Source organism: Trachurus japonicus, unplaced genomic scaffold, assembly GCF_045865225.1.
Source record: "Trachurus japonicus isolate A0001 unplaced genomic scaffold, Traja_1.0 AP030833.1".
Lineage (NCBI taxonomy): Eukaryota > Metazoa > Chordata > Actinopteri > Carangiformes > Carangidae > Trachurus > Trachurus japonicus.
The window spans coordinates 74,394-96,138 of NW_028220966.1; the positions used below are offsets into that span (position 1 = coordinate 74,394).

Here is a 21,745-nt window from a genome sequence, read left to right on the forward strand (position 1 = left end):
AAAGAAACATTCATTCATTCATTCATTACAGGTCCGCATGTCCCCGTGCGCAAACCACAAGGATAATTGATCATTTCCCTGGCCTAATACACAATGAAAACCTGGGGAGCAAACCTGCAAATCAACTACCTCAGCTGGCCAGGCTAAACCCAGTGGATCACTACAAGTTGTTGCAACTTTGGGGGAATTTACTCCTGGTAAAAAGGCTTACAAACATGGACCAGCTTCATAATACGCACAAAAATCCAAAGGAAACGAAAGGTAACTTTAAAAAAAATAGCAACAGCATGAAGTAGTCAAAATATGTGTTTTACGCATGCCACTGTGCGTCTGCCTGTTCAGCTCCGCTTACATGTAAAAAGACATTTCGTTGCGTACAGTAATCAACAGACAAGCAGGAAAGCTGGTCCATGGAAAAAAGAAAATAAAGAGTCAGAGCCTCTCTCTCTCTTTCTCTCTCTCTCTCTCGGGCAGTGACATGCTGTCATTCATTTCAGCACTGAGACAGCGGACAGCGCGCTTGGTCATAGTTCAGCACTACAAAATATCAGCAGTTCACGCTTCACCGATAAATCCATGGCACTGTCCATATATGAGGCAGAAAGAGAACTCAACACCGTCTTCTCCCGAAGTTGAATAATATATGTATATATTTTTTAATTCAAAAGACAACGTTTCGAGCGTCTGCGTCGTATTTGACTCGTACAGCAATAATAACAATAAATAATAAATTTCACATGTAAGGGGAGCTGAACATATAGTTTTCATTCACAAACCAATGTGGGAGAGCTCCAAGGCATGCGTAAAACACCGACCTGTTTAGTTAATCTTTTAGTTAATTTTCGTTTCTTTTGGATTTTTGTGCGTATTTTTGAGCCGTTTTGGTCCATGTTTGTAAGCCTTTTTTCCCCCTGAATTATATTTTCTAAAGTGCAACAAGTGGGTTCGGAGGGTGTGATTGAAAGCACGGTCTGCTTCCCGTTCAAGGCCTATCTCCTCCTTTGTTGGTTTACGAGGTAATGTGGAGTCTCTCTGCTTAAAATCTGAGGCTTTGAAATCGTCTGCCGTTTGAATTATCTGACCAATCTGTGTGCTTTAATGAGATGCACTGGACAAACTGCTATTTTGCGCCGGCATATCATTAGTGCAAAATCGTGTTAGGCCTATTTATTTTATTTATTTATTTTTTTTTTTGAGGGGGTTGGGGTAGGCTTTTAAAAGATTTGTCGGAATGGCAACACGTTTAAAAAAGAAAAAAATACCACCATTCCGACCTTAGGAGACGAAAATTGTCGGAATGATGGGACGTTTATTAAAGGGTAAAATGTTGCCATTCCGACAATTAGGGCCTAATGTCGGAGTGGCGGCATGTCGGAAGACACAAAAGAGTGACGAAGAAGAAGAAGAAGAGGGAGAGCAGCATCGATTTTTCATCTCCAGCACAGGGAGGCCAATTTACAACCCCTGCAATGACCTGACACGGCTGCAGTCAAAGTAAGTTATCTGTCGCAACCCATTCCTTCTCCAATAGACTTTTCTTATTATGTGTGTAGGCTCTCGTATTTTAATGTTATTTAAATGTGTATTTCAGGTACAAAGTACTGGAGGTGTCAAGTCAGTTGGCGCGCAGAGTGTTTGAGACGGCCACAAAAAGTATGAATGATATGGAAAAGTCGGTGGCTGACTACCTCACTCATTCAACTGCGACAGCTGAAAAACACTACCGAATGAAGCTGCCGGAGAATGTGGTTGAGGCAAGTCGACTGCTGGCCAAGTTGGCTACAGACTCAAAGTAGGTATATTTCCTATTGGCTATTAAACTTAAAGGAGTCATCACCTGTTTTTTTTATGTATCCCCCTTAAATTGCTTTGAATCAGTTCTTAAAACTTATTGGAAACATTTTTTTTTTTTTTAAATTCAAACATAGAGCTTGTTCTGACACTTTTTCATATGGCAACTTTCTCTCGTGAGAGTAGGCGTGAGGTTTTGACTGGTCCGGATGTTCACTGTATTAATATGTAATGAGGCGCGCATTGATTGGACGCAGGAAGGACAGAGCCGGAATGGTGGCTGGCTGTGGGCTACATGCAGGCTGTATTGGAAACAGCATACTATCCTGCTCTGTCGTGTACCGTAACCATGTTATAACTTCATAAAATAAAACAAAATTGTATTTTCCGAACCCACTTGTTGCACTTTAGAAAATATAATTCAGGGGGAAAAAAGGCTTACAAACATGGACCAAAACGGCTCCAAAATACGCACAAAAATCCAAAAGAAACAAAAATTAACTAAAAGATTAACTAAACAGGTCGGTGTTTTACGCATGCCTCTGTGCGTCTGGCACACGCGTCTTGGAGCTCTCCCACATTGGTTTGTGAATGAAAACTATATGTTCAGCTCCCCTTACATGTGAAATTTATTATTAGGGCCACGGGCAATCGCACCGGGCACTGATCCCTACAGCTATGAAATAGCTGCAGGGACCAGTGCCCGGGCACTACTGTTATTGTGTGGATTTTTTCTTCTTATTAGTGTGAATGCTGGAAGCATTCACACTATTGTTATTCGGTTCGGCCATTTTCTGCCTTTCTTCGTCATGTAACTAGTCCTTCATACTTTGTGCTATTTCAACAATTCAAATATCAAAATGTTCAGCCTTTTCGGGACAGGTGTGCTATGTCTTTTCTCTTTTCAACTATTCATACTTTTTGCAATATTCAACTATTTCTGATTTTTTTTTCCCCATAGAGAATGCATTGGAACAGTCTTGAAACTCTTCAAATCTTCTTACTTCTTTCAGCCTTTAAAGCGTCCACATACTTTCAGCTAGAGACTTCATTCAAATCCTGAGCTGTAGACAAACTTCTAATGTATTCATCCTGTATTTACAACTTATTCATAGCTTGTACCGTTTTTGAGATAAATCCTTTAAAAGCACATGAGGATTTCTGACAAATTTCACACTTTTCAATGAGTGTGTATGGGGTTGGGTCAGAGTGAGTGACATCATCGTTAGAGTGAGAGGGATCGAAAAAACATTCAGGATTTTTTCTGGATAAATTGCCAGCACGGCCACAAATTAAACTCTAGACACATGATTTCCTCACTGGTTTGTAGCCACACTTGTCGTGTCTCATCTGATGTGCTCAAAACAGCAGACACACTTACAGAATTGTCTCTATGAGCCTAATTGTCCAGCTAGACCCGCTCCAGTGGCTCATCCACTTCAATATAAAAGTAGGAGCTGATTTTTTTAGAAAAGCAGAAATGCCCCCCTTTTCTACCTTGCGACCCTGAGAAAAGTTTTTGCCCTACAAACATTTAATGCACATCAATGTGCTCAGGAAGGTCTCCTTGCCCCAGTAGTCACATGGCCACATTCTGATCAGAGGTACGGTTCTCTTTTTCTGGGCTGTTTTCAGAAGCTGCACTGAGCTCAAATCTCTCTGCTCTGCTCTGCTCTGTGTGCAGTTGGTCCAGCTGTTGGGGCCAGCTCGTTATCAAAGTCTATAAATAGAACAAGTGCAGGTGCAGCCTGGCCGCTCGTTAAGATGTTTTTAAACACAGCCCCACACACACACATGATAAACCAGACTGACAGAGGATGTCCACGCACAAACACAGGTATCACACTCACACACAGACACACACAGACACTCACACACAGTCACACATGCACGCATACACAAACAAACAATTCCATTCCATTCTTCATTCTTCCATTCTTAGATAATAATTTAAAATATTTTTTAAATGCAGCCAGGGAGCTCTCTGCTCTGCAGCAGGAGAAGGAGCTCAACTTTGTAACTTGCTGTTAAGTGCTTTTTAATTCATTTTAATTCACAAAAAAATAGTCACAGGTCACAAAAAAGTCCTCTTCTTGCTTGGTGTGGCTAATTTCTGCACTTTCCTTACTTTTTTTTTAAGCATCATTGAAAAATCTCACATTCATCAAAGTCTCAACCTCTTTTGCACAACACCACTGTAGTGTAGGGGTTAGGGTGGCCGTTTGCCAACCCCAAGGTCACTGGTTCGACTCCAAGGGAAGAACTCTTGTTATGTTATGTTGAATTCTGCTCTCCTCCACCGCCTTCAATTGGTTACAGGTGTTTGTTATCTGCTTGATTACTCATACCAGTTTGCAGCACATCATCACATTACAATGAATGACAACAGTCTTGAAAGCAGTGTGCTCTCTGTAGCCGAGTGGCAGAGTGAAGGCTTTATGATCATAAGGTCATAGGTTCGATTCCTGCCTCAGGCATTTCACATCATTGCTTGAGTTTTGATTCCAATTATTCAGCTGTCATTGGACAGTCTTTGATTCCTCATAGTATAAAGCTCATTGTAACTCAGGTTCTCTGTGGCCGTATGGTTAGTGTGTTAGGTTACCACTCATGGAGTTGTGGGTTCAATTCCTTCCATGGACATGTTTCTTGTATGCCATTCCGCATGTCTTTGTCAATTTATTCTGCTAATTCAGCATGGTTCAGCATTGGGTTTCAGCATTCACACGCATGTTCCGTTAGGAAATGCTGTTTCTAGTTGGTTCTTAATGTATACTTTGTGTATGTGATAAGACATGTAGTCAGTGGATTTTTCTTTTTGTTTCACAGGCGGAGGAGAGCTTCTTTCCACTGAACCCAGTCTGGTTCAGCAGCGCAGCATTACATGCTATGGAGGAAGTTTCTCCTTCTGATCTGTCTTGCCCAGTGGACTACCAGCCCTCTCCAAAGCACAAGAGGGTAATTTGAGTGATTTACATTTATCTATTATTTTAGGGTTTGTTATAACTGTCACCTGATTCCCAACAGTCAATAATGCTAATACTTTTCAAAATAAGCATTGATACTAATAATAATGGTAGCTGAACAAACTCAAGCTGTTCTCAAACATATTTTTAATTGTAATTCAGTGGGTGACTTGTATAGCTGTAGTGATGAAAGCTTAATTGATATGTTTTCTTTCATTGTGTAGGCGGCCTCCTCAGCGTCAGCCAGACGCCCCAGGGCCACAGCTCGACCCCCCCGCCGACCCCGCTCTCCAGTGAACAATGTATGCTACTGTTTCTCACAACTACCACAGACACCATACACTTCCAGAATAGTCACTAGATACACATTACTAGACTGTCCACTCTGTCTGACATTTGGTTTTCATGTCAACAGCTGGTTGGATCACCCCCATCCAGAGCGTCCTGGAGTTCAGAGGAGGAGGAGGAGGAGGCCCCTTCCAGCCCAACTTCTTTGCCTCAGACGGTATGTGTTCATCTAATCATTTAGTCTAATTTGTTTTCCAGAAGTAGCTTTCAGAACATTAACAATATTACTTGTTTTTTTAATGAACTCAGCTACTGTCATTCTCAATAGTCATACATGTCCAGTGAATGCACTATGTAATGACAAAGGTTCAATCGGTCCTTTTCTTTGTGAAGTCTCCAACAGTGTCCCCGGTGAGACGGCCCTGGACCGGGGAAAGGCAGCCCTCGGGCTCCCGACCTCCTGTGGACGATGTATGTTACTTTAATGTGTTTTAACTGAGACATGTCTAGATTATCCACACTGTCTGGAGTGTAATGTTTTTTGTCATCTGTCAACAGCTGGTTGGATCACCCCCAACCAGATTTCCCTTGAGTTGGGGCGATGCAGAAACCCCCTGCTGCTCACCAGCTGCAAAGGTAAATTTCACTCCACCTGAATAAAGTGCATTGTTTCATTAAAGTCTTCAGTTTCACTGAATGTGTTGTAATGTGTTCTCAGATGGCCAAGCTTAAGACGCCGTCACCAGTTGCGCCATCCTGGACCATTAGAGATGCAGGCTGCGACCCTCCCTCCCCACCTAAGGTATTTTCTTCCCTCCCATCCACACACAAAATGTTTACAGTACAATGAGCTACATCTAAATTAGGGTTTCTCAACGGGGGCGTTCTAAACTTTGTGGGGGGCGCTGGGAGCGTGAGGGCTGAGAGGGGGGCAGTCAGGCAAAATGCGGGGTGCCACAACTTGGCTTGTAGCATTTGAGCTCTACTTTTTAAACTTTAATGGTTTCCCAACTTTTTAAGTGCAAATAACCAACATAAATAACCTACTTTTCAACTTATTATTTCCCGCAAACAGCCTATAACACTCATAATGCGGGAAATTCCCGCACACATTTCAAACCAACTATAGTGCATACAGGTGCGCTGCGTCAGACACAGTCTGACTTAAATGACCAGTGGCGGCTGGCCAGTAGAGGGCGCTCGGGCGCCGCCCCCCCTGATGTTTTTGATTTTTAATTTTTAAAATAAATAATTTTAAAATAAACAATAATCACTTATTTTGAGCACCATGTGTGTATAAATTAGCAATGACATGTCATATACAAAATATAAATTATAATTTTCGGGGGAAATTGTTTCCTGCGCATATCTCCGTCTGTGCTGCTCTGCTGCTGAGTTGCTGGGGCGATAGAAAAATCGCCCTGCCAGTGTGGCAGAGCAGCCAATTAGCGACAAGAGAATTCGCATAGCAACAGGAATTTATCCAATCAGCGTCGTCGAATTTGATGTCTGGAGGGCGATAAATATATCGCCCCAAGCCGAGTGTGCTTGTGGGAGTAGGTTGGATTTTTGATGACAGTGACAATGACGGACGAAGCAGACAGTGAAAATGTAGGATTTCCTTCCAATTCAATTCGGTCTCTTCTCCAGAATCCATTCGAAAGGAGAACATTGGTGGAAAAACTTGACGTTAAACAGCGAGGACCAGATCAACCCAACATAAAAATAAGACAGCAAGCCAGCGAGAAAGGTAAAGTTTACCAGAGAGGCTTTTCTCGTAATTGGTATAGCAGGAAGGCTTGGCTAGCTGGATGCGGACATGTAAATGCTCTGTATTGCTTCCCGTGTTTGCTCTTTAAAACGGCTGGGACAGATACGGCATGGACTGTTACAGGAGTGAGGGACATGAAACATTTATCCGAGAAGATAAAAAAACATGAGTGTACGCGAGCACATATGGAGAGCACAGTAAAGCTAACGATGCTAGGCAGAGCTAACATAGCGACGCAGCTGGATGAAGGGCACAGGCTTGGTGTGAGGAGGCACAACGAAGAGGTGGACAAGAACCGACACATTTTGTCGAAGATCATTGACTGTATTCGATTCTGTGGGGGTTTTGAGCTGGCTCTGCGCGGCCACGATGAGACGGAATCCTCAGACAACCCCGGTGTGTTTAGGGGCTTAGTGGATCTGGTCGCAACGCTTGATACCGTGCTGGAGGAGCACCTGAAGACAGCGACCATTTTCAAAGGCACCTCAAAGACCGTGCAGAACGAACTGCTGGACTGCATGTTGTCAGTACTGAAGACGCACATTCTCGAGGAAGTCAAAAGCGCGGACTATCTCGCTATTCAGGCTGATGAGACAACTGACATTTCCACCCGCTGTCAGTTAGTGCTTGTGCTAAGATACATAGACACTCACTCCAACATTCAAGAGCGTTTTTTCGAGTTCATCCCTCTTCAGAATTCTGCCGCTGACACGATCGCCACAGCACTGTTGGAGAGACTGAGCATCATCCTCCCTCCCGGACAGGAAAGTCGGCTGATCGCCCAAGCCTATGATGGGGCTGCAGTGATGAGGGGAGCCACAGGTGGAGTGCAGCGCAAGGTAAAAGATGTGTATGCAGGTGCACACTACATTCATTGCTATGCCCATCAGCTCAACCTCATCATGCAGCAGGCAACATCACGCATCCCCAGAGTCAGGGCTTTTTTTTCAGACCTTGGTGGATTTGCTGCATTTTTCTCCCGGTCATTCAAGCGAACCGCTGTGCTTGACCAAATTGTGGCTCGGAGACTTCCAGGGACCTCAACAACCAGGTGGAACTTTCATAGCCGTGCTGTTAATACAGTGTTTGAACACAAGGATGACCTTGTCAGGTGTTTCCAAACCATCAGAGACTCCGGTGACTTCGATCCAATCACTGTCAGAGAGGCAGGAGGCTTTGTGAGAATGCTGGAGGAAGAAGACTTCTGCTTTCTCCTGGCCTTGTTTCACAAGATCCTGCCACATGTGGACATGCTGTTTAACCAGTTGCAGAAGAGGAACATCGACTCTATCTACATCGCAGGAGTCATCCAGACGTTCACCAACAGCATGCAAAAGATCAGGTGAATAATTATTTATCATTATTGTAATAAAAGTCTCTAGTATGTTAGTTTTTGAAACCGTCATTGTGGATGTTAACCTGTTTTTCTGATTAGGGACTCCATTCCTTCTTTGAGTGAGGAAAACAGCGCATCTGTGCAGCAGCAGTCCACAAAGAGAAGGAGGGCATTTGGACAGGGAGAACGACAGGAGTTGGCTTCAGAGGTAAGCTGCAATATTACAGTCCTGTTTACAAGACAGCCAATAGGTGTTTTTACCTTTATTGATAAGTAAAATTACTATATGCTATATGTCTCTGTCTGCCTTCCTCAATTCCTGTGTAATGATAAGACTTACACCAGTGTTTCCCAACCTTGGGGTCGGGACCCCACGTGGGGTCGCCTGAAATTCAAATTTGGTCGCCTGAAATGTCTAGTAATTGATACAAATATTTTTTAACTAATTATTATTCTTTTTAAACTTTATGATTAAAAAACACCATACACAATCTTAAACAACTGTATTCTATACTTTCACTTTCTTGAATATAAATTGAGTTCAAATAAAATGCAGCACATAAAAATATCTGAACTGGCACATGCACATGATTGTGGGGTTGCCAAAAATTTGTGATGTCAAAATGGGGTCACGAGTCAAAAAAGGTTGGGAACCACTGACTTACACATTTGTTTTTATTATGCTATATTCTAATCGCTGTGCAACTACTGAGGATGGCAGACACTGATCTCATCTTGTAAGAGAATACTGGTGATGACACTATTTACTATGCTAAGGTTTACTATGTGCACTCACCTTTTTTTTAATTATTACTTATGTTTCATGTCATAGGTATGTGGTACCATTCTGAGCCATGCAGAAGAGCGGTTCTCATTTACCAAGCACCTCATCAGTGCCACTCTGTTACACGGAGACTTGTTCGTGCAACACATTGCACAGTTCCCAGATGCAGCGCTGGAATCGACCGTGGAGGCCTACCCCATGTTGAACAAAGCCAAGCTGAGAACAGAGCTGTCCCTCATCTATGAGAACGACGAGTTCAAGGCCTGCAGTGGTGCACTGACTCTGTTCCAGTTTTTCATGGAGAACAACCTTCAGGGCACGTTCACTGAGACTGTAAGTCTTCTCAAGATTCTCATCACCACCCCCATGACAACCGCAGAATCAGAAAGATGCTTCTCTACTTTAAAGAGAATCAAATCTTTCCTGAGGAACACCATGACACAGGATCGCCTGAACGCTCTGGCCATGCTCTCTATGGAGAAAAAACTGATCAGAAACATCCCTGACTTCAATAAGAAGGTCATTGAGCGCTTTGCCACTCAGAAGGACAGAAGGGCAAAATTCCTGTACAAATAGGAACACACACACACACACACACACACACACACACACACACACACACACACTCTCACACAGACGTGGACAAAAATGATGGTACCCTTAACTTAATCTTAACTTAATATTTTGTTGCACAATGTTGTTGTTTAGCCAATCACTGCAGCCAGGGGATTTCTGTAACTCACAGTGAGACCTCTGCACCTGTCAACTCCTGGTGAGTTAACTGCTCCAGCTGTCTCAGGTTTGAAGACTGTACTTCTCCAGACTGCCTGTTCCAGCTCCTGCCACAGATGTTCAGTAGGATTTCAGATCAGGGCTCATTGGAGGCCACTTCAGAACAGTGCAGTGTGTTGCTCTCAGCCTTTCCTCAGTGTGTAACCGTGTGTTTCAGGTCATTACCCTGTGCAACGACCCCTGACCTGTGACCTAGACCAGGCTTTCTGACACTGGGCAGCACATTTGGCTCCAGAACGCCTTCACAGTCTTAAGAGTTCACTGAGTCCTGCACAGATTCAAGACACCATGTGCCAGGTGCAGCAAAGCAGCCTCAGAACAGAACCAAGCCTGATCCATGTTTCACAGTAGGTAAAGTAGTTCTTCTCTTTGTTTGCTTCATTTTTTCATCTGTGTATGGTGAGCTGATGTGACTCCAGTGTTGTCTCATCTGTCCACAAAGCTTCAGTTTTTGATCAGCAAGGATCAGAGGTCTGGTCTTTGTTGGAGCTTTCTGATCCAAAACTGAAGCTTTGTGGACAGATTAGACAACACTGGAGTCACATCAGCTCACAGATGAAAACATGAAGCAAAGAGAAGAACTACTGTGAAACATTTATCAGTTCCATGTTTACAGTAGTTCTTCTCTTTGTTTGCTTCATTTCTACATCTGTGTATGGTGAGTTGATGTAACTCCAGTGCTGTCTCATCTGTCCACAAAGCTTCTGGGAGAATGTCCTCTGGTCCCTGCTGATCCAAAACTGAAGCTTTTTGTCAGGTCACATCAAAAGTTTCAGTTTTGGATCAGCAAGGATCAGAGGTCTGACCAGTGTTGTCTGTTGTGACCTGACAAGAAGCTTCCTTTTTGGATCAAAAAGCTCCAGCAAAGACCTGATCCTTGCTGATCCAAAACTAAAGCTTCTTGTCAGGTCACAATAGACAACAGAGACCAGACCTCTGATCCTTGCTGATCAAAAACTGAAGCTTTGTGGACAGATGAGACAACACTGGAGTCACATCAGCTCACCATACACAGATGAAAAAATGAAGCAAACAAAGAGAAGAACTACTTTACCTACTGTGAAACATGGATCAGGCTTGGTTCTGTTCTGAGGCTGCTTTGCTGCACCTGGCACATGGTGTCTTGAATCTGTGCAGGACTCAGTGAACTCTTAAGACTGTGAAGGCGTTCTGGAGCCAAATGTGCTGCCCAGTGTCAGAAAGCCTGGTCTAGGTCACAGGTCAGGGGTCGTTGCACAGGGTAATGACCTGAAACACACGGTTACACACTGAGGAAAGGCTGAGAGCAACACACTGCACTGTTCTGAAGTGGCCTCCAATGAGCCCTGATCTGAAATCCTACTGAACATCTGTGGCAGGAGCTGGAACAGGCAGTCTGGAGAAGTACAGTCTTCAAACCTGAGACAGCTGGAGCAGTTAACTCACCAGGAGTTGACAGGTGCAGAGGTCTCACTGTGAGTTACAGAAATCCCCTGGCTGCAGTGATTGGCTCAAAAGGTTGTGCAACAAAATATTAAGTCAGGGGTACCATCATTTTTGTCCAGGCCAGTTTCATATTCATACACAGTACTCTTCTGTTGAAGAAGTAAACAAACACATTCATCCCCTTGACCAGATATTCCTTTGTATAAAGTTGACCCTAGCACAACAGTACACATCATCCAGCAATGCATTGCACTTAAGAAATGTCTGATATTTTTTCTAAGTAGTGTGTTTTCTTATATAATTGTATGTGTAATCTGCTCATCATTTTCTGGATTGTTCAATCACATGTTGAAATGATCAAAATTGTTGCAGATAGTATTTTTCTTGATCTGCTTATTGAAAAATCAGTTAATTGTTGCAGTTCTGATCATATTAGTAACATTTACTGTAGCTTGGTCATAATTTACTGTACAGCATTTTTCTATTCCAATCTTAAATCTTAATATACTTAACATAATACTTGAGTCTTCGATTTACCACTAATGCACTGTTTTATGTGCTCAGCTGTATATAAAAATATACAAATTTGTAAGTTTAATAAGCAATTTATTGCCAAAATTGTGGTTGTGTGATATGTTGTTTATGTTTTCTGTAAAAATGCCTCAAGTTATTAATATTGGCATTAAATAATTATTTCACAGAGCACTGATATCCTGCTGTTTCTGTTCAGTTGTGTTGGGATGGTTACTGAAACTGACTTGATATGGCACAGCCCCACCAACAATATTTTTCACCAGCCGCCACTGTAAATGACACACACCCACACACATCTTTGTTTGTCTAGTTTACCCATACTGAATGAAGTTAGATTTTTTGGTAACACTTTACTTGAATGCGTATTCATAAGCGTGTCATAAGCTTGTCATAACAGTGTCATAAGTCCGTCATGAATGTGTCATAAACATTATGTCAAATGTCATAATGGTTTATGACTGTTGTCATTAAGTGTTGTTCGGTTTTTGTAATGACAACTTGACATTGTTTGGGTTGTCTTGATTATGACAACTTGACATTAATCAAAGTGACATTACCAGAAGTTGTCTGTGTCATGACAACTTGACATTAAATTTGTTTGGGATGTCCTTCTTATGACAACCTGACATTAATCAAAGTGACATTACCAGAAAATGTCTTTGTCATGACGGTAACACTTTAGGCGAATGGGTGTTCATAAGACTGACATAACACCGTCATAATCATGACATGACGCCTGTCATAAAAAAACGTGGTAGGAGCGCACGCCTGTCATAAACATTAATGATGGATTATGACAGTTGTCGTTAAGTTTCATTCGGTAAATTATGTCACTTTTGATGCAAAGTTGACATTGTTTGAGATGTCCTTGTTATGACACCAACAAAACCTGTCATAAATATGTCATAGCAGATGTAACTGCCAGAAAAAAGGTATCCATCAAGCTTAATATCTTAACATGACATTAAACTGTCATATATGGAGTCTTTTGACACTGGCTGTCACAAGACCATTATAATTCTGTCATACATGTATCCTTTTCATTAAGATGTCGTTAAGTGTAACTACACTGCCAAATTTAATTTATAACTGTCACATTTCCCTCCTACAGTGATTTAATAATGATTTTGACTTTTCATTAAGCTGTCATCAAGTGTCATTACATAGTCAAATCAGTTTATAACACTGTCATGACTGTTTTTACTGCATTCAAGTAAAGTGGAAAGATTTTGACTCTTCATTAAACTGTCATCAAGTGTCATTACATAGTCAAATCAGTTTATAACGCTGTCATGACTGTTTTTACTGCATTCAAGTAAAGTGGAAAGATTTTGACTCTTCATTAAGCTGTCATCAAGTGTCATTACATAGTCAAATCAGTTTATAACACTGTCATGACTGTTTTTACTGCATTCAAGTAAAGTGGAAAGATTTTGACTCTTCATTAAACTGTCATCAAGTGTCATTACATAGTCAAATCAGTTTATAACGCTGTCATGACTGTTTTTACTGCATTCAAGTAAAGTGGAAAGATTTTGACTCTTCATTAAGCTGTCACCAAGTGTCATTACATAGTCAAATCAGTTTATAACACTGTCATGACTGTTTTTACTGATTTCAAGTAAAGTGGAAAGATTTTGACTCCTCATTAAACTGTCACCAAGTGTCATTACATAGTCAAATCAGTTTATAACACTGTCATGACTGTTTTTACTGATTTCAAGTAAAGTGGAAAGATTTTGACTCCTCATTAAACTGTCATCAAGTGTCATTACATAGTCAAATCAGTTTATAACGCTGTCATGACTGTTTTTACTGCATTCAAGTAAAGTGGAAAGATTTTGACTCTTCATTAAACTGTCATCAAGTGTCATTACATAGTCAAATCAGTTTATAACGCTGTCATGACTGTTTTTACTGCATTCAAGTAAAGTGGAAATATTTTGACTCTTCATTAAGCTGTCACCAAGTGTCATTACATAGTCAAATCAGTTTATAACACTGTCATGACTGTTTTTACTGATTTCAAGTAAAGTGGAAAGATTTTGACTCTTCATTAAACTGTCATCAAGTGTCATTACATAGTCAAATCGGTTTATAACACTGTCATGACTGTTTTTACTGCATTCAAGTAAAGTGGAAAGATTCTGACTCTTCATTAAACTGTTATCAAGTGTCATTACATAGTCAAATCAGTTTATAACACTGTCATGACTGTTTTTTACTGAATTCAAGTAAAGTGGAATGATTTGAATGTTTCGTTAAAATGTCATTAAGGGTAATTGCACTGTCAGCAGTTATACATACCTTAAGAAAAAGCAACACAGGAGTCCAGAGATAGATACACCATACTTCCTGATTTTTTTCTACCGCTTTATGAAAATATAAACAACATATTACATAACGTATTATATTAAAAACAAACTTTAAACAGTTGAACAAAATCTGAACAAGTGATGATCAATGAATTTCATGTGTACTGGGGTTATGGTTTCGGCCATCTCTTTTTTTTTTTTTGCAGGGAGTCAAATTTACTTGATTTGTTTTCTGATGTCATGGAAAAGTCTGCCCAACACACCATTGCGATGGCGGACCCCCAACCAGTGATGCCACTCTATCATTCTTAGATTAAGCTTCAGTGAATCAGGCGTGCGATTCCCTCTGTGCCGCCACACCTCCAGCTTGTTTGCCACGCACGCTCGATATGTTGGGTATGAGCACCAGTTGCTCTTTCAACGAAGTTGTTTTTATGACAGACCGAGTAATGATGATACCCATATTGGGCAAGTTGCCCCTTGTAGGCGCGCCATTCATCACTCAAGATTGATGTTCCTCGTCTGACATAGCGTCTAATGTGACCTACAAGTGTTCTCCGCCCCCGATCCCTGACAAGTCTGAGTATGGGTCTCCTGGACTTCTGGTCAACCTCAAGCATTCCAAAGACCCACTGCCGTTCACGGCGCCAAGTGTTGCCAACCCGACCACGATGGTACTGAAAGTTAATGAGAAAAAAAGAATAAAGTACAAATATTTCATAAGGTTTAGGCTGTACAGTATTACATGTTAACACATATCCTTCCCACATGTGCTGCTGGATAAAGTATAAAATATTACCATCATCGCCCTAATCATAAAATCCTGATCTAAATATAGTATAGATGCACATGTAGCCCACCTTTCGTTTGTGGGCAAATTTGCTCTCGTCAATGACAACAAATCGATGACGACCACCGATCTTCATCCCCCTTTTCCTCAGTCGCTTGACAGCAGCAATGCACACCTTCAAATGTAAATATAAAACATCAGCATCTTGAGCGATGACTATGTCTTAGTATGGAATATTATAAATATGTATGCACACATTTAGGAACAAAGTTGCACTGCATGTGATGCTTCTTTTTTTTTTTTTTAACCTAATCATTAGATTCACATGACGTCACTGTGTTTCTGCGCCACCATATTTGTGTCCGAATCAGGGCGATCTGGGCACAGGTTACAGCGTCATGTCACCAGAACAAGTGGAGTAGTAGGAGGAAATCAGCAAGAGACCAAAAATTTACATTATTTGAAAGATACTAGGATTATATTGGGCTGTTGGCTGTGATAGCAGTAACCAAAGAAACCCCGGACTGCAGTTTTATTCCATCCTAAAAGACGTAAAGTTATCGGCGGATGGTCGACTGGAGGCAGTGATCAGTCGCTGCCTCGCAGCATGGGCTGTGACACAAAGAGTGGATTCATTATTTTTTTAATAACATGGATTGAATTCTGCATTTTGATTATCATACTTTCTTATTAATTACTCACTGATTCTGCATTTTGGGTGTTTTTATTTCTGTATAACCAGAGCCGGTCTCTGGTATAACAGACCGTTGCTAAGTAAAACGGAGCGTTGCTAGGGACGCTGCTATGATCAGCGGAGCAGGGCAGAAGAACTATGCAGGATTGTGTTTCATTTTTACCGTCATTAACTCATTGAGTGCCGCGCTCCTTTCCAAAGTTTTAGTCAAGTGTACCGGCAAATTAGACCATATTTGACTTTTTATTTTAGAGCCATAGTGTATTCTATATTATTGCCACCAACACATACTGTAGCTCATTTGAAAGGTTTAACTTTATCCTTCAAATGGCCACAAACCGTTTGTTTCTACGTGCCTCCGTTCCTGAGAAAAGTCAAGCTAAACATGGCTGGGTTTCACCAAAATCCCTCCTTTTTTTCTAGAAAAGGAGATAGAGCGTCTTTTATGAAAGGTGCGCTGTTTGTGTCTGTCGCTCTTCAGACACTCGCATTTCTGGATCAAAGGGCTCGTATAAGATAAATATACACAACAATTGTTGTTCTATTCACAAAACCACCATCGGGGGCGGGGGGGGCGCCACTAAACAGCAATAACACAGACGCACCGTGCCGTGTCACAGCCTCTCGCCGCGGAACGTGAGGCTCTGCCGGCCACAGCGGCTCGCGAACACCGGTCCCGCCGGTGGTCGCGGTCCGTCTGTGGTACGGGTCGGTGGTGCCGGTCTGCTTTGGTCCAGAGACCATCAGATTTTACTGCGGGAGGACTTTGGGGAGGACACGGTGTTGCTCCAGATGAAGACCGGGCGGGACAGTGGGCTGAGAGCTTCCTGGTTCAGCTCCCAGCTGCTGCAGCCTCGCGGGTGAGAGCGGAGCAGCAGCGGAGCAGCTGCTGCATCCACATGCAGACCTCCGTTTGCAGAAGCTGAGTTATGATAAAAACTTCCAGATCATGAGCTGTCATGTGACTTTGATCGTCATCTATTTCAGTTCTCCTCGTCGTAGAGTCCCCAAATTTACATATAATGTGTATTAAAGTGTCTATTTTCATAATTTAAAAAAAAAGCAAAAAACGAAAAATTTCGTTTTTGGCACTCAACGCATGGGAACGAAAAACGAGAAATTACGTGGTTGGCACTCAATGAGTTAAAAAGCTTCAGACTAATTGTGATGTTAAAATGACTTTAAGCGTGTTAGAGGGAGAGTGGAGGCTCTCTGCCTCCCACACCGCTGCTGGAAACCAAACCTGCGATCAGAGCGGACGGACCAGCGCAGACCAGCTGTGTCTGTGCCACCGCGAGTCTGCGACACAAACGCGTCCCGTAACCGTAGTCCCTTATTACAGACATGACTACATAAATGCGCACATCGTGACATTTACATGATAATTCATTGATCTACTGATTATTAAAAGCTCGTTGAAAACAACTGCACACGAGTCGACCGGGAGGAGGGTGGGGAGGAAACAGTGGAGAAGTGACCGGACTTCAGACTTTTATCAACATTACGTATCAAATTAAATAATTCACTCATTAACCGTGTAATACGTGGGATAATGTAGAGTTAGTCTGTTGTTATGGAGAAATAAACCCAAACAGGATGTATGAGACCCTGTCAGTTTGTCAAGAAACTGTCATTCCCATCCTGCGGTTTGCATGCTCTCATATGAGGAGAACTGTCAAATTGGACACAAATATGGCGGTGGTCACTTCGACGTGACGTCAATGCAACCCATGAATAGTTAGAGACTTGTCTGGTATGTAATGTGACTACCTTTCTGAGTGCTTTTGTCATTCTTGTCAGTGTCCTGGAGCTTGCTGCTATCCCATCAGCGATCATGGCTAGTTGCTTCAACTGCAAGCCCTGAGCAAATCTGAAGAAAGGAAAAATTAGGAAACATAATTTATGAATTGGGCAGAGATAAAACTAAGATTGAATTATTTTAAAAGACATTTATATCTAAAATAAATAAAAAAGTTGCCAGTGGATCAGAATAAAAGGATCCTATATGAATTACATAAAAATAATTCACATTTTTATTTAAACACATATACATCTGATTGTACCTGTGCATGAACTCGAGCCATTTTTTCAGAGGAATGTGAGACTTTGTGAATATTGAGCCATTACGAACAGACTGTCCGGAATTTTTATGATGCTTACAGACCCTGGTGAAAAATCAGGAAAAAAGTGGGTACCAGTTAAAACATGTAGGGTACCAGTTAAAACACACGTTTATTTTCACTCTGATCCAAACCTACGGTCCAAACACAACACTAGCAGAGCTTCATGTTCCCATGACAACTAGCCTAACCGGAACAAGACTTGCTTGGCATCATGTTTACATGACTCCCCATTGTAAAAATGAGTCTGAAGTAATGCTAAACTTTAAGCGACAGGTACAATGGTTATTTGTTGGTGCTCATTTCGTCTAATAATGGATCACTCCAGTTTGACTGTAGGCGCGCTAACCGAGCTAATTATGCTAACGGAGCTAAATGGTAAACAGATATGTGTCAGATTGGTGTCTGGACACCATACATGGACTCTCGCCGAGTCGCAGATAACACAACTTGTTAATGAAAAGAGGCCCCAGAGCTTGCATGCCTGGATAAAAGCAGGACGACCATTCAGGACTTTAAATTGATTGGCCTTCTCTGTATTATTATTATTATTATTATTATTGTTGTTGTTGTTGTTGTTATTAGTACCGGATTAGTCCCGGTTTGAATTAAGTTAGAAAATCTTAATTAGCCTCTGCTTACCACCACAGCCCATCCATAATACAGCATTTGACGAGACGCATGCGACGGTTGCATTTTGCGCACTTCATCGTCCTCTTCATGACACCACGTCTCTGCAGCCATCTGACAATTTTCCTTTTGTTCTTAACTGTATTTGAACGCCGAACATTTTTGAGAAGTTCCTCCATTAGTGCCATTGCAGTGGTCATCCGTCTCAGACCTGATCCGCGACCGCGCAAAAGACGTTCTCCGCGCCTTATTTTGAAAGTCCGGAAGTACGGCAGTCTTCTTCTCGTCGCTCAGTGGTTCAATGCATATGCTCCACTAACTAGACAGAACAGCGCCAGTGTGTGTCTGCAGGGCAGAATAGCCTAAGTGTTCTGAGATTTCAACATGGATCCATGGATTTCAAACGCGTTTGGGTTTTCTAAATAAAACGAATATGAATAATATGAGAAGCAAAAAGTCTTATTTTAAGATGTGTAGTAAATTGAAGTAATGACATTTCTAAAACTCTTCTATCAATTTAAAAAAAAAAATGGAGTGGCGCTCCAAAAGCTCACATATCATTAATATTAAAATCCAGAGTCCCCCATTTGGGGGACTTGAGGACATGCATAACAATAACAGAGCCCCCAGTGCACTAATTATGAAAGAATATGGTCATATTATATGTCAAATTAAACAGCAGAAGCTGGGCTACAACGTGTAAAAAACCATGTTTATATGACCCAAACACAGCCCAAACACTACTCAAACAAACAACTAGACATCAAACTTCATAAAGCACCTCTGTGTGGACCCAGTCGCCACATTTCTGGCTCGTATACTACTGTACATTATGCAAAACACATCAGCGACCTCTCATCTGAACGTAAACACTGGGGCGTCCCTCAACAACAGCGGCTAACACAGCAGCTAGCAGCAGCACGGCAGAGGGAGAAGACAACAACCAGCAAAGTCGAGCAAACACAGACACTGCATGGCCAAAACATGGTCGTACATTTGCTCTTACCTTTGCTGTTTTGCCGTGAAAAGGTTGTGTTATGGGTAAATCCACAATATTTCCAGTTGAACTCTGCCTAGTGTTTACATCTGAATCAGCCGGGCCGAAACCCGACGGCTCTAGGACCCTGCACGGAAGCCTGACGGAGCGCACACAACCCCACGTTGGCCTGCACGTGGATCTGCTGATCTGACTGGTTCATGGCTGTCACATGGCTGCCAGTGCGGCCAATCACATCGACCTGGGTCTAGCGTCATTCCTCTCTCTCTAATGGTCACAATGAGCCGCCACTCACTCGAATCGACCACTCCGCTGCAGAGATAGAGGCTGAAAGCCAAACCCACCCAAATAAGCTGCTCTGAGCAGCAGGGACGCAGAGACACTGAATCCACTATGTTAGTTATTTACAATCGGTTCCAGTAGATTTATTTTCAGTTAGTTTATCCAAATTGTGTGAAAATAAAGATTAATAGTTTATAGTAGCAGGTGGTTCCAAGCTGTGCCAAAAATGGACATTTTGGAAAGTTCGCCTGGATATTTTGTAGTAAAATCTCAATCATTTTGTCCTGCTTCAATTAATCAGAATCAACCACTGCAGAGACAATGTTCACATGTTGTACAATGATTTTATAGAGAGTTTGAGCTTCATCAACATTATTCTAAAGGGCACTCATCAAAAATATGATTTTTTTTAGGCGAATATTAATTTTATTAATTTTTTTCTGTGTGTCATCTTCATTTACTCTTCACCAGTAACAGATATACAGAAATTTACACATTTCAGCAATTCCTCATTTTTTTTCCCTTTACTATGACACCAAAAGTATTCAAATAGACCTTGTGGTAGCAGAGATATACTCATTTTATTATGGATATGCAATTTTCGAGAAAAGGCCTAAAAAATAGGCCTGATTTTAATTTATCTGTAGAAGTTCAATAAAACACACACTAACAAATATAAAACACATTGATTTTGTATTTCATAGTTCAAATTTGAATTTGAACTGAATGCGCGCGTAACGTAACGTTTACGTAACGTGACTGGTGACGGTGACTACACGAATTGTAGTCACTGTAGATCCCTCCGCGACAGAGACAGGAGTTGAGAGCACAAGGCTGGATTCTGGATCCTCGGGTTACAGTTTGAGGTAAGCTAAAGCGAAAAACCGGTGTAAGATTTTGTTTTGTATTTAAAAGAGGACATTATGGCCGTGGTGTCAGTCTTTTTGTTTGCAATAAATGCCGTTTTATGTAAACTGCTAGCTTAAATTGGCTGCTAACTCCAGGCTTTAGCACGTTAGTCTTAATTCTAAACAACTAGTAAACTGGGGGGCAACTTCGGTTTTTTTTTCGACCTGGGCCCTGTTTTCATATATTTTTCTGTATATGTGAGTGATGGATAATACTTTTATTGAGGTCGCTGCAGTATTGAGGCGGGCAGGCAGCCTGCAGCCCAGCTAGCGCTCTTCCATGGGGCACGTGGCTCCCATCAAAGTTAGCCGTATTGAACATTTTTTTCTAACTGAACCCCCCCACCCCACAACCCAAATTTTGGCCAGAAAAAAACCCTGAATACGTTGATTTCTCCGTTCTAGTATGTTGTCGGACACTCATTATAACTATCTGAGCCTGTCAGTTTGAAAAAAATGCTATTTTATACGGCGAACTTTGATGGGAGCCACTTGTCCCATGGGAGAACGTTAGCTGGGCTGCAGGCTGACTGCCCGCCTCATGCTGCCTTTATGTGCTATGGTAATTATGGTAAATACCAGGAGACGACTTGAAAAGTGCACAAGAACACTATTTTCCACAGGGAAACTCGTAGAATGTTTTGATGTCCGAGTTTCCGTGATGAGAATAACCTTGACCTTTTCAAAATGGCGGCAAGCAACGCAAGATTCGTTAACGGTAAACAAGGCAATAAGCCTTTAGAAAACAGTTAGCAGCTATTCACTTTATGTATGCGTGCATGTACAGTAAAAACGCTTTTAAAAAGCTAGCCAAATAGGCAGCACTAAATCTCCGTGAATATTAATATTAACCATTTCAGTTTTGATAATGTTGACAATTCATCTTCAAGATTGTTTTACCCCATACATGTAGATGTTGCACGTTTATCTATGATTTTACCCAAGTAAGCAGTCTGAATCTGTGTGTCCACCATCTTCATTTTCTCTGTACAACAACAAAAGCACATGAACACAACGCACTGGTAAACACTAGATCACAAGTGGAAAATACCATCTGTACCATAGCACATGAAGGCAGCATCAATACTGCAGCGACCTCAATAAAAGTATTATCCATCACTCACATATACAGAAAAAGATATGAAAACAGGGCCCAGGTTGAAAAAAAACCTTAGTTGCCCTTGAAAAAAACTTGTAGAAACTTGTTTGGCACTGAATGAGTTTATGTTTTTTTTCTACCATTACTTGCATGGTACTTAAGCCACTGACAGTGTTACTATGACGCATTTTTTGCTTACACAGCTGTAGATGGATACCCGTTT

General features: G+C 41.7%; 1 protein-coding gene across 1 annotated transcript in view; it reads left to right on the plus strand.

Moving 5' to 3' along the window:
• The first annotated feature begins 5,225 nt into the window (after positions 1-5,225).
• The window catches only part of LOC146959952 (uncharacterized), a 32,359-nt gene continuing 15,839 nt past the window's right edge, over positions 5,226-21,745 (plus strand). Inside the window, exons 1-4 of the mRNA XM_085772758.1 lie at positions 5,226-5,262; positions 5,439-5,516; positions 5,604-5,681; positions 5,764-5,847. Of these exons, the coding sequence (XP_085628884.1) occupies positions 5,764-5,847 (84 nt within the window). The 5' untranslated portion in view covers positions 5,226-5,262; positions 5,439-5,516; positions 5,604-5,681. The remainder of the gene's footprint in view (positions 5,263-5,438; positions 5,517-5,603; positions 5,682-5,763; positions 5,848-21,745) is intronic.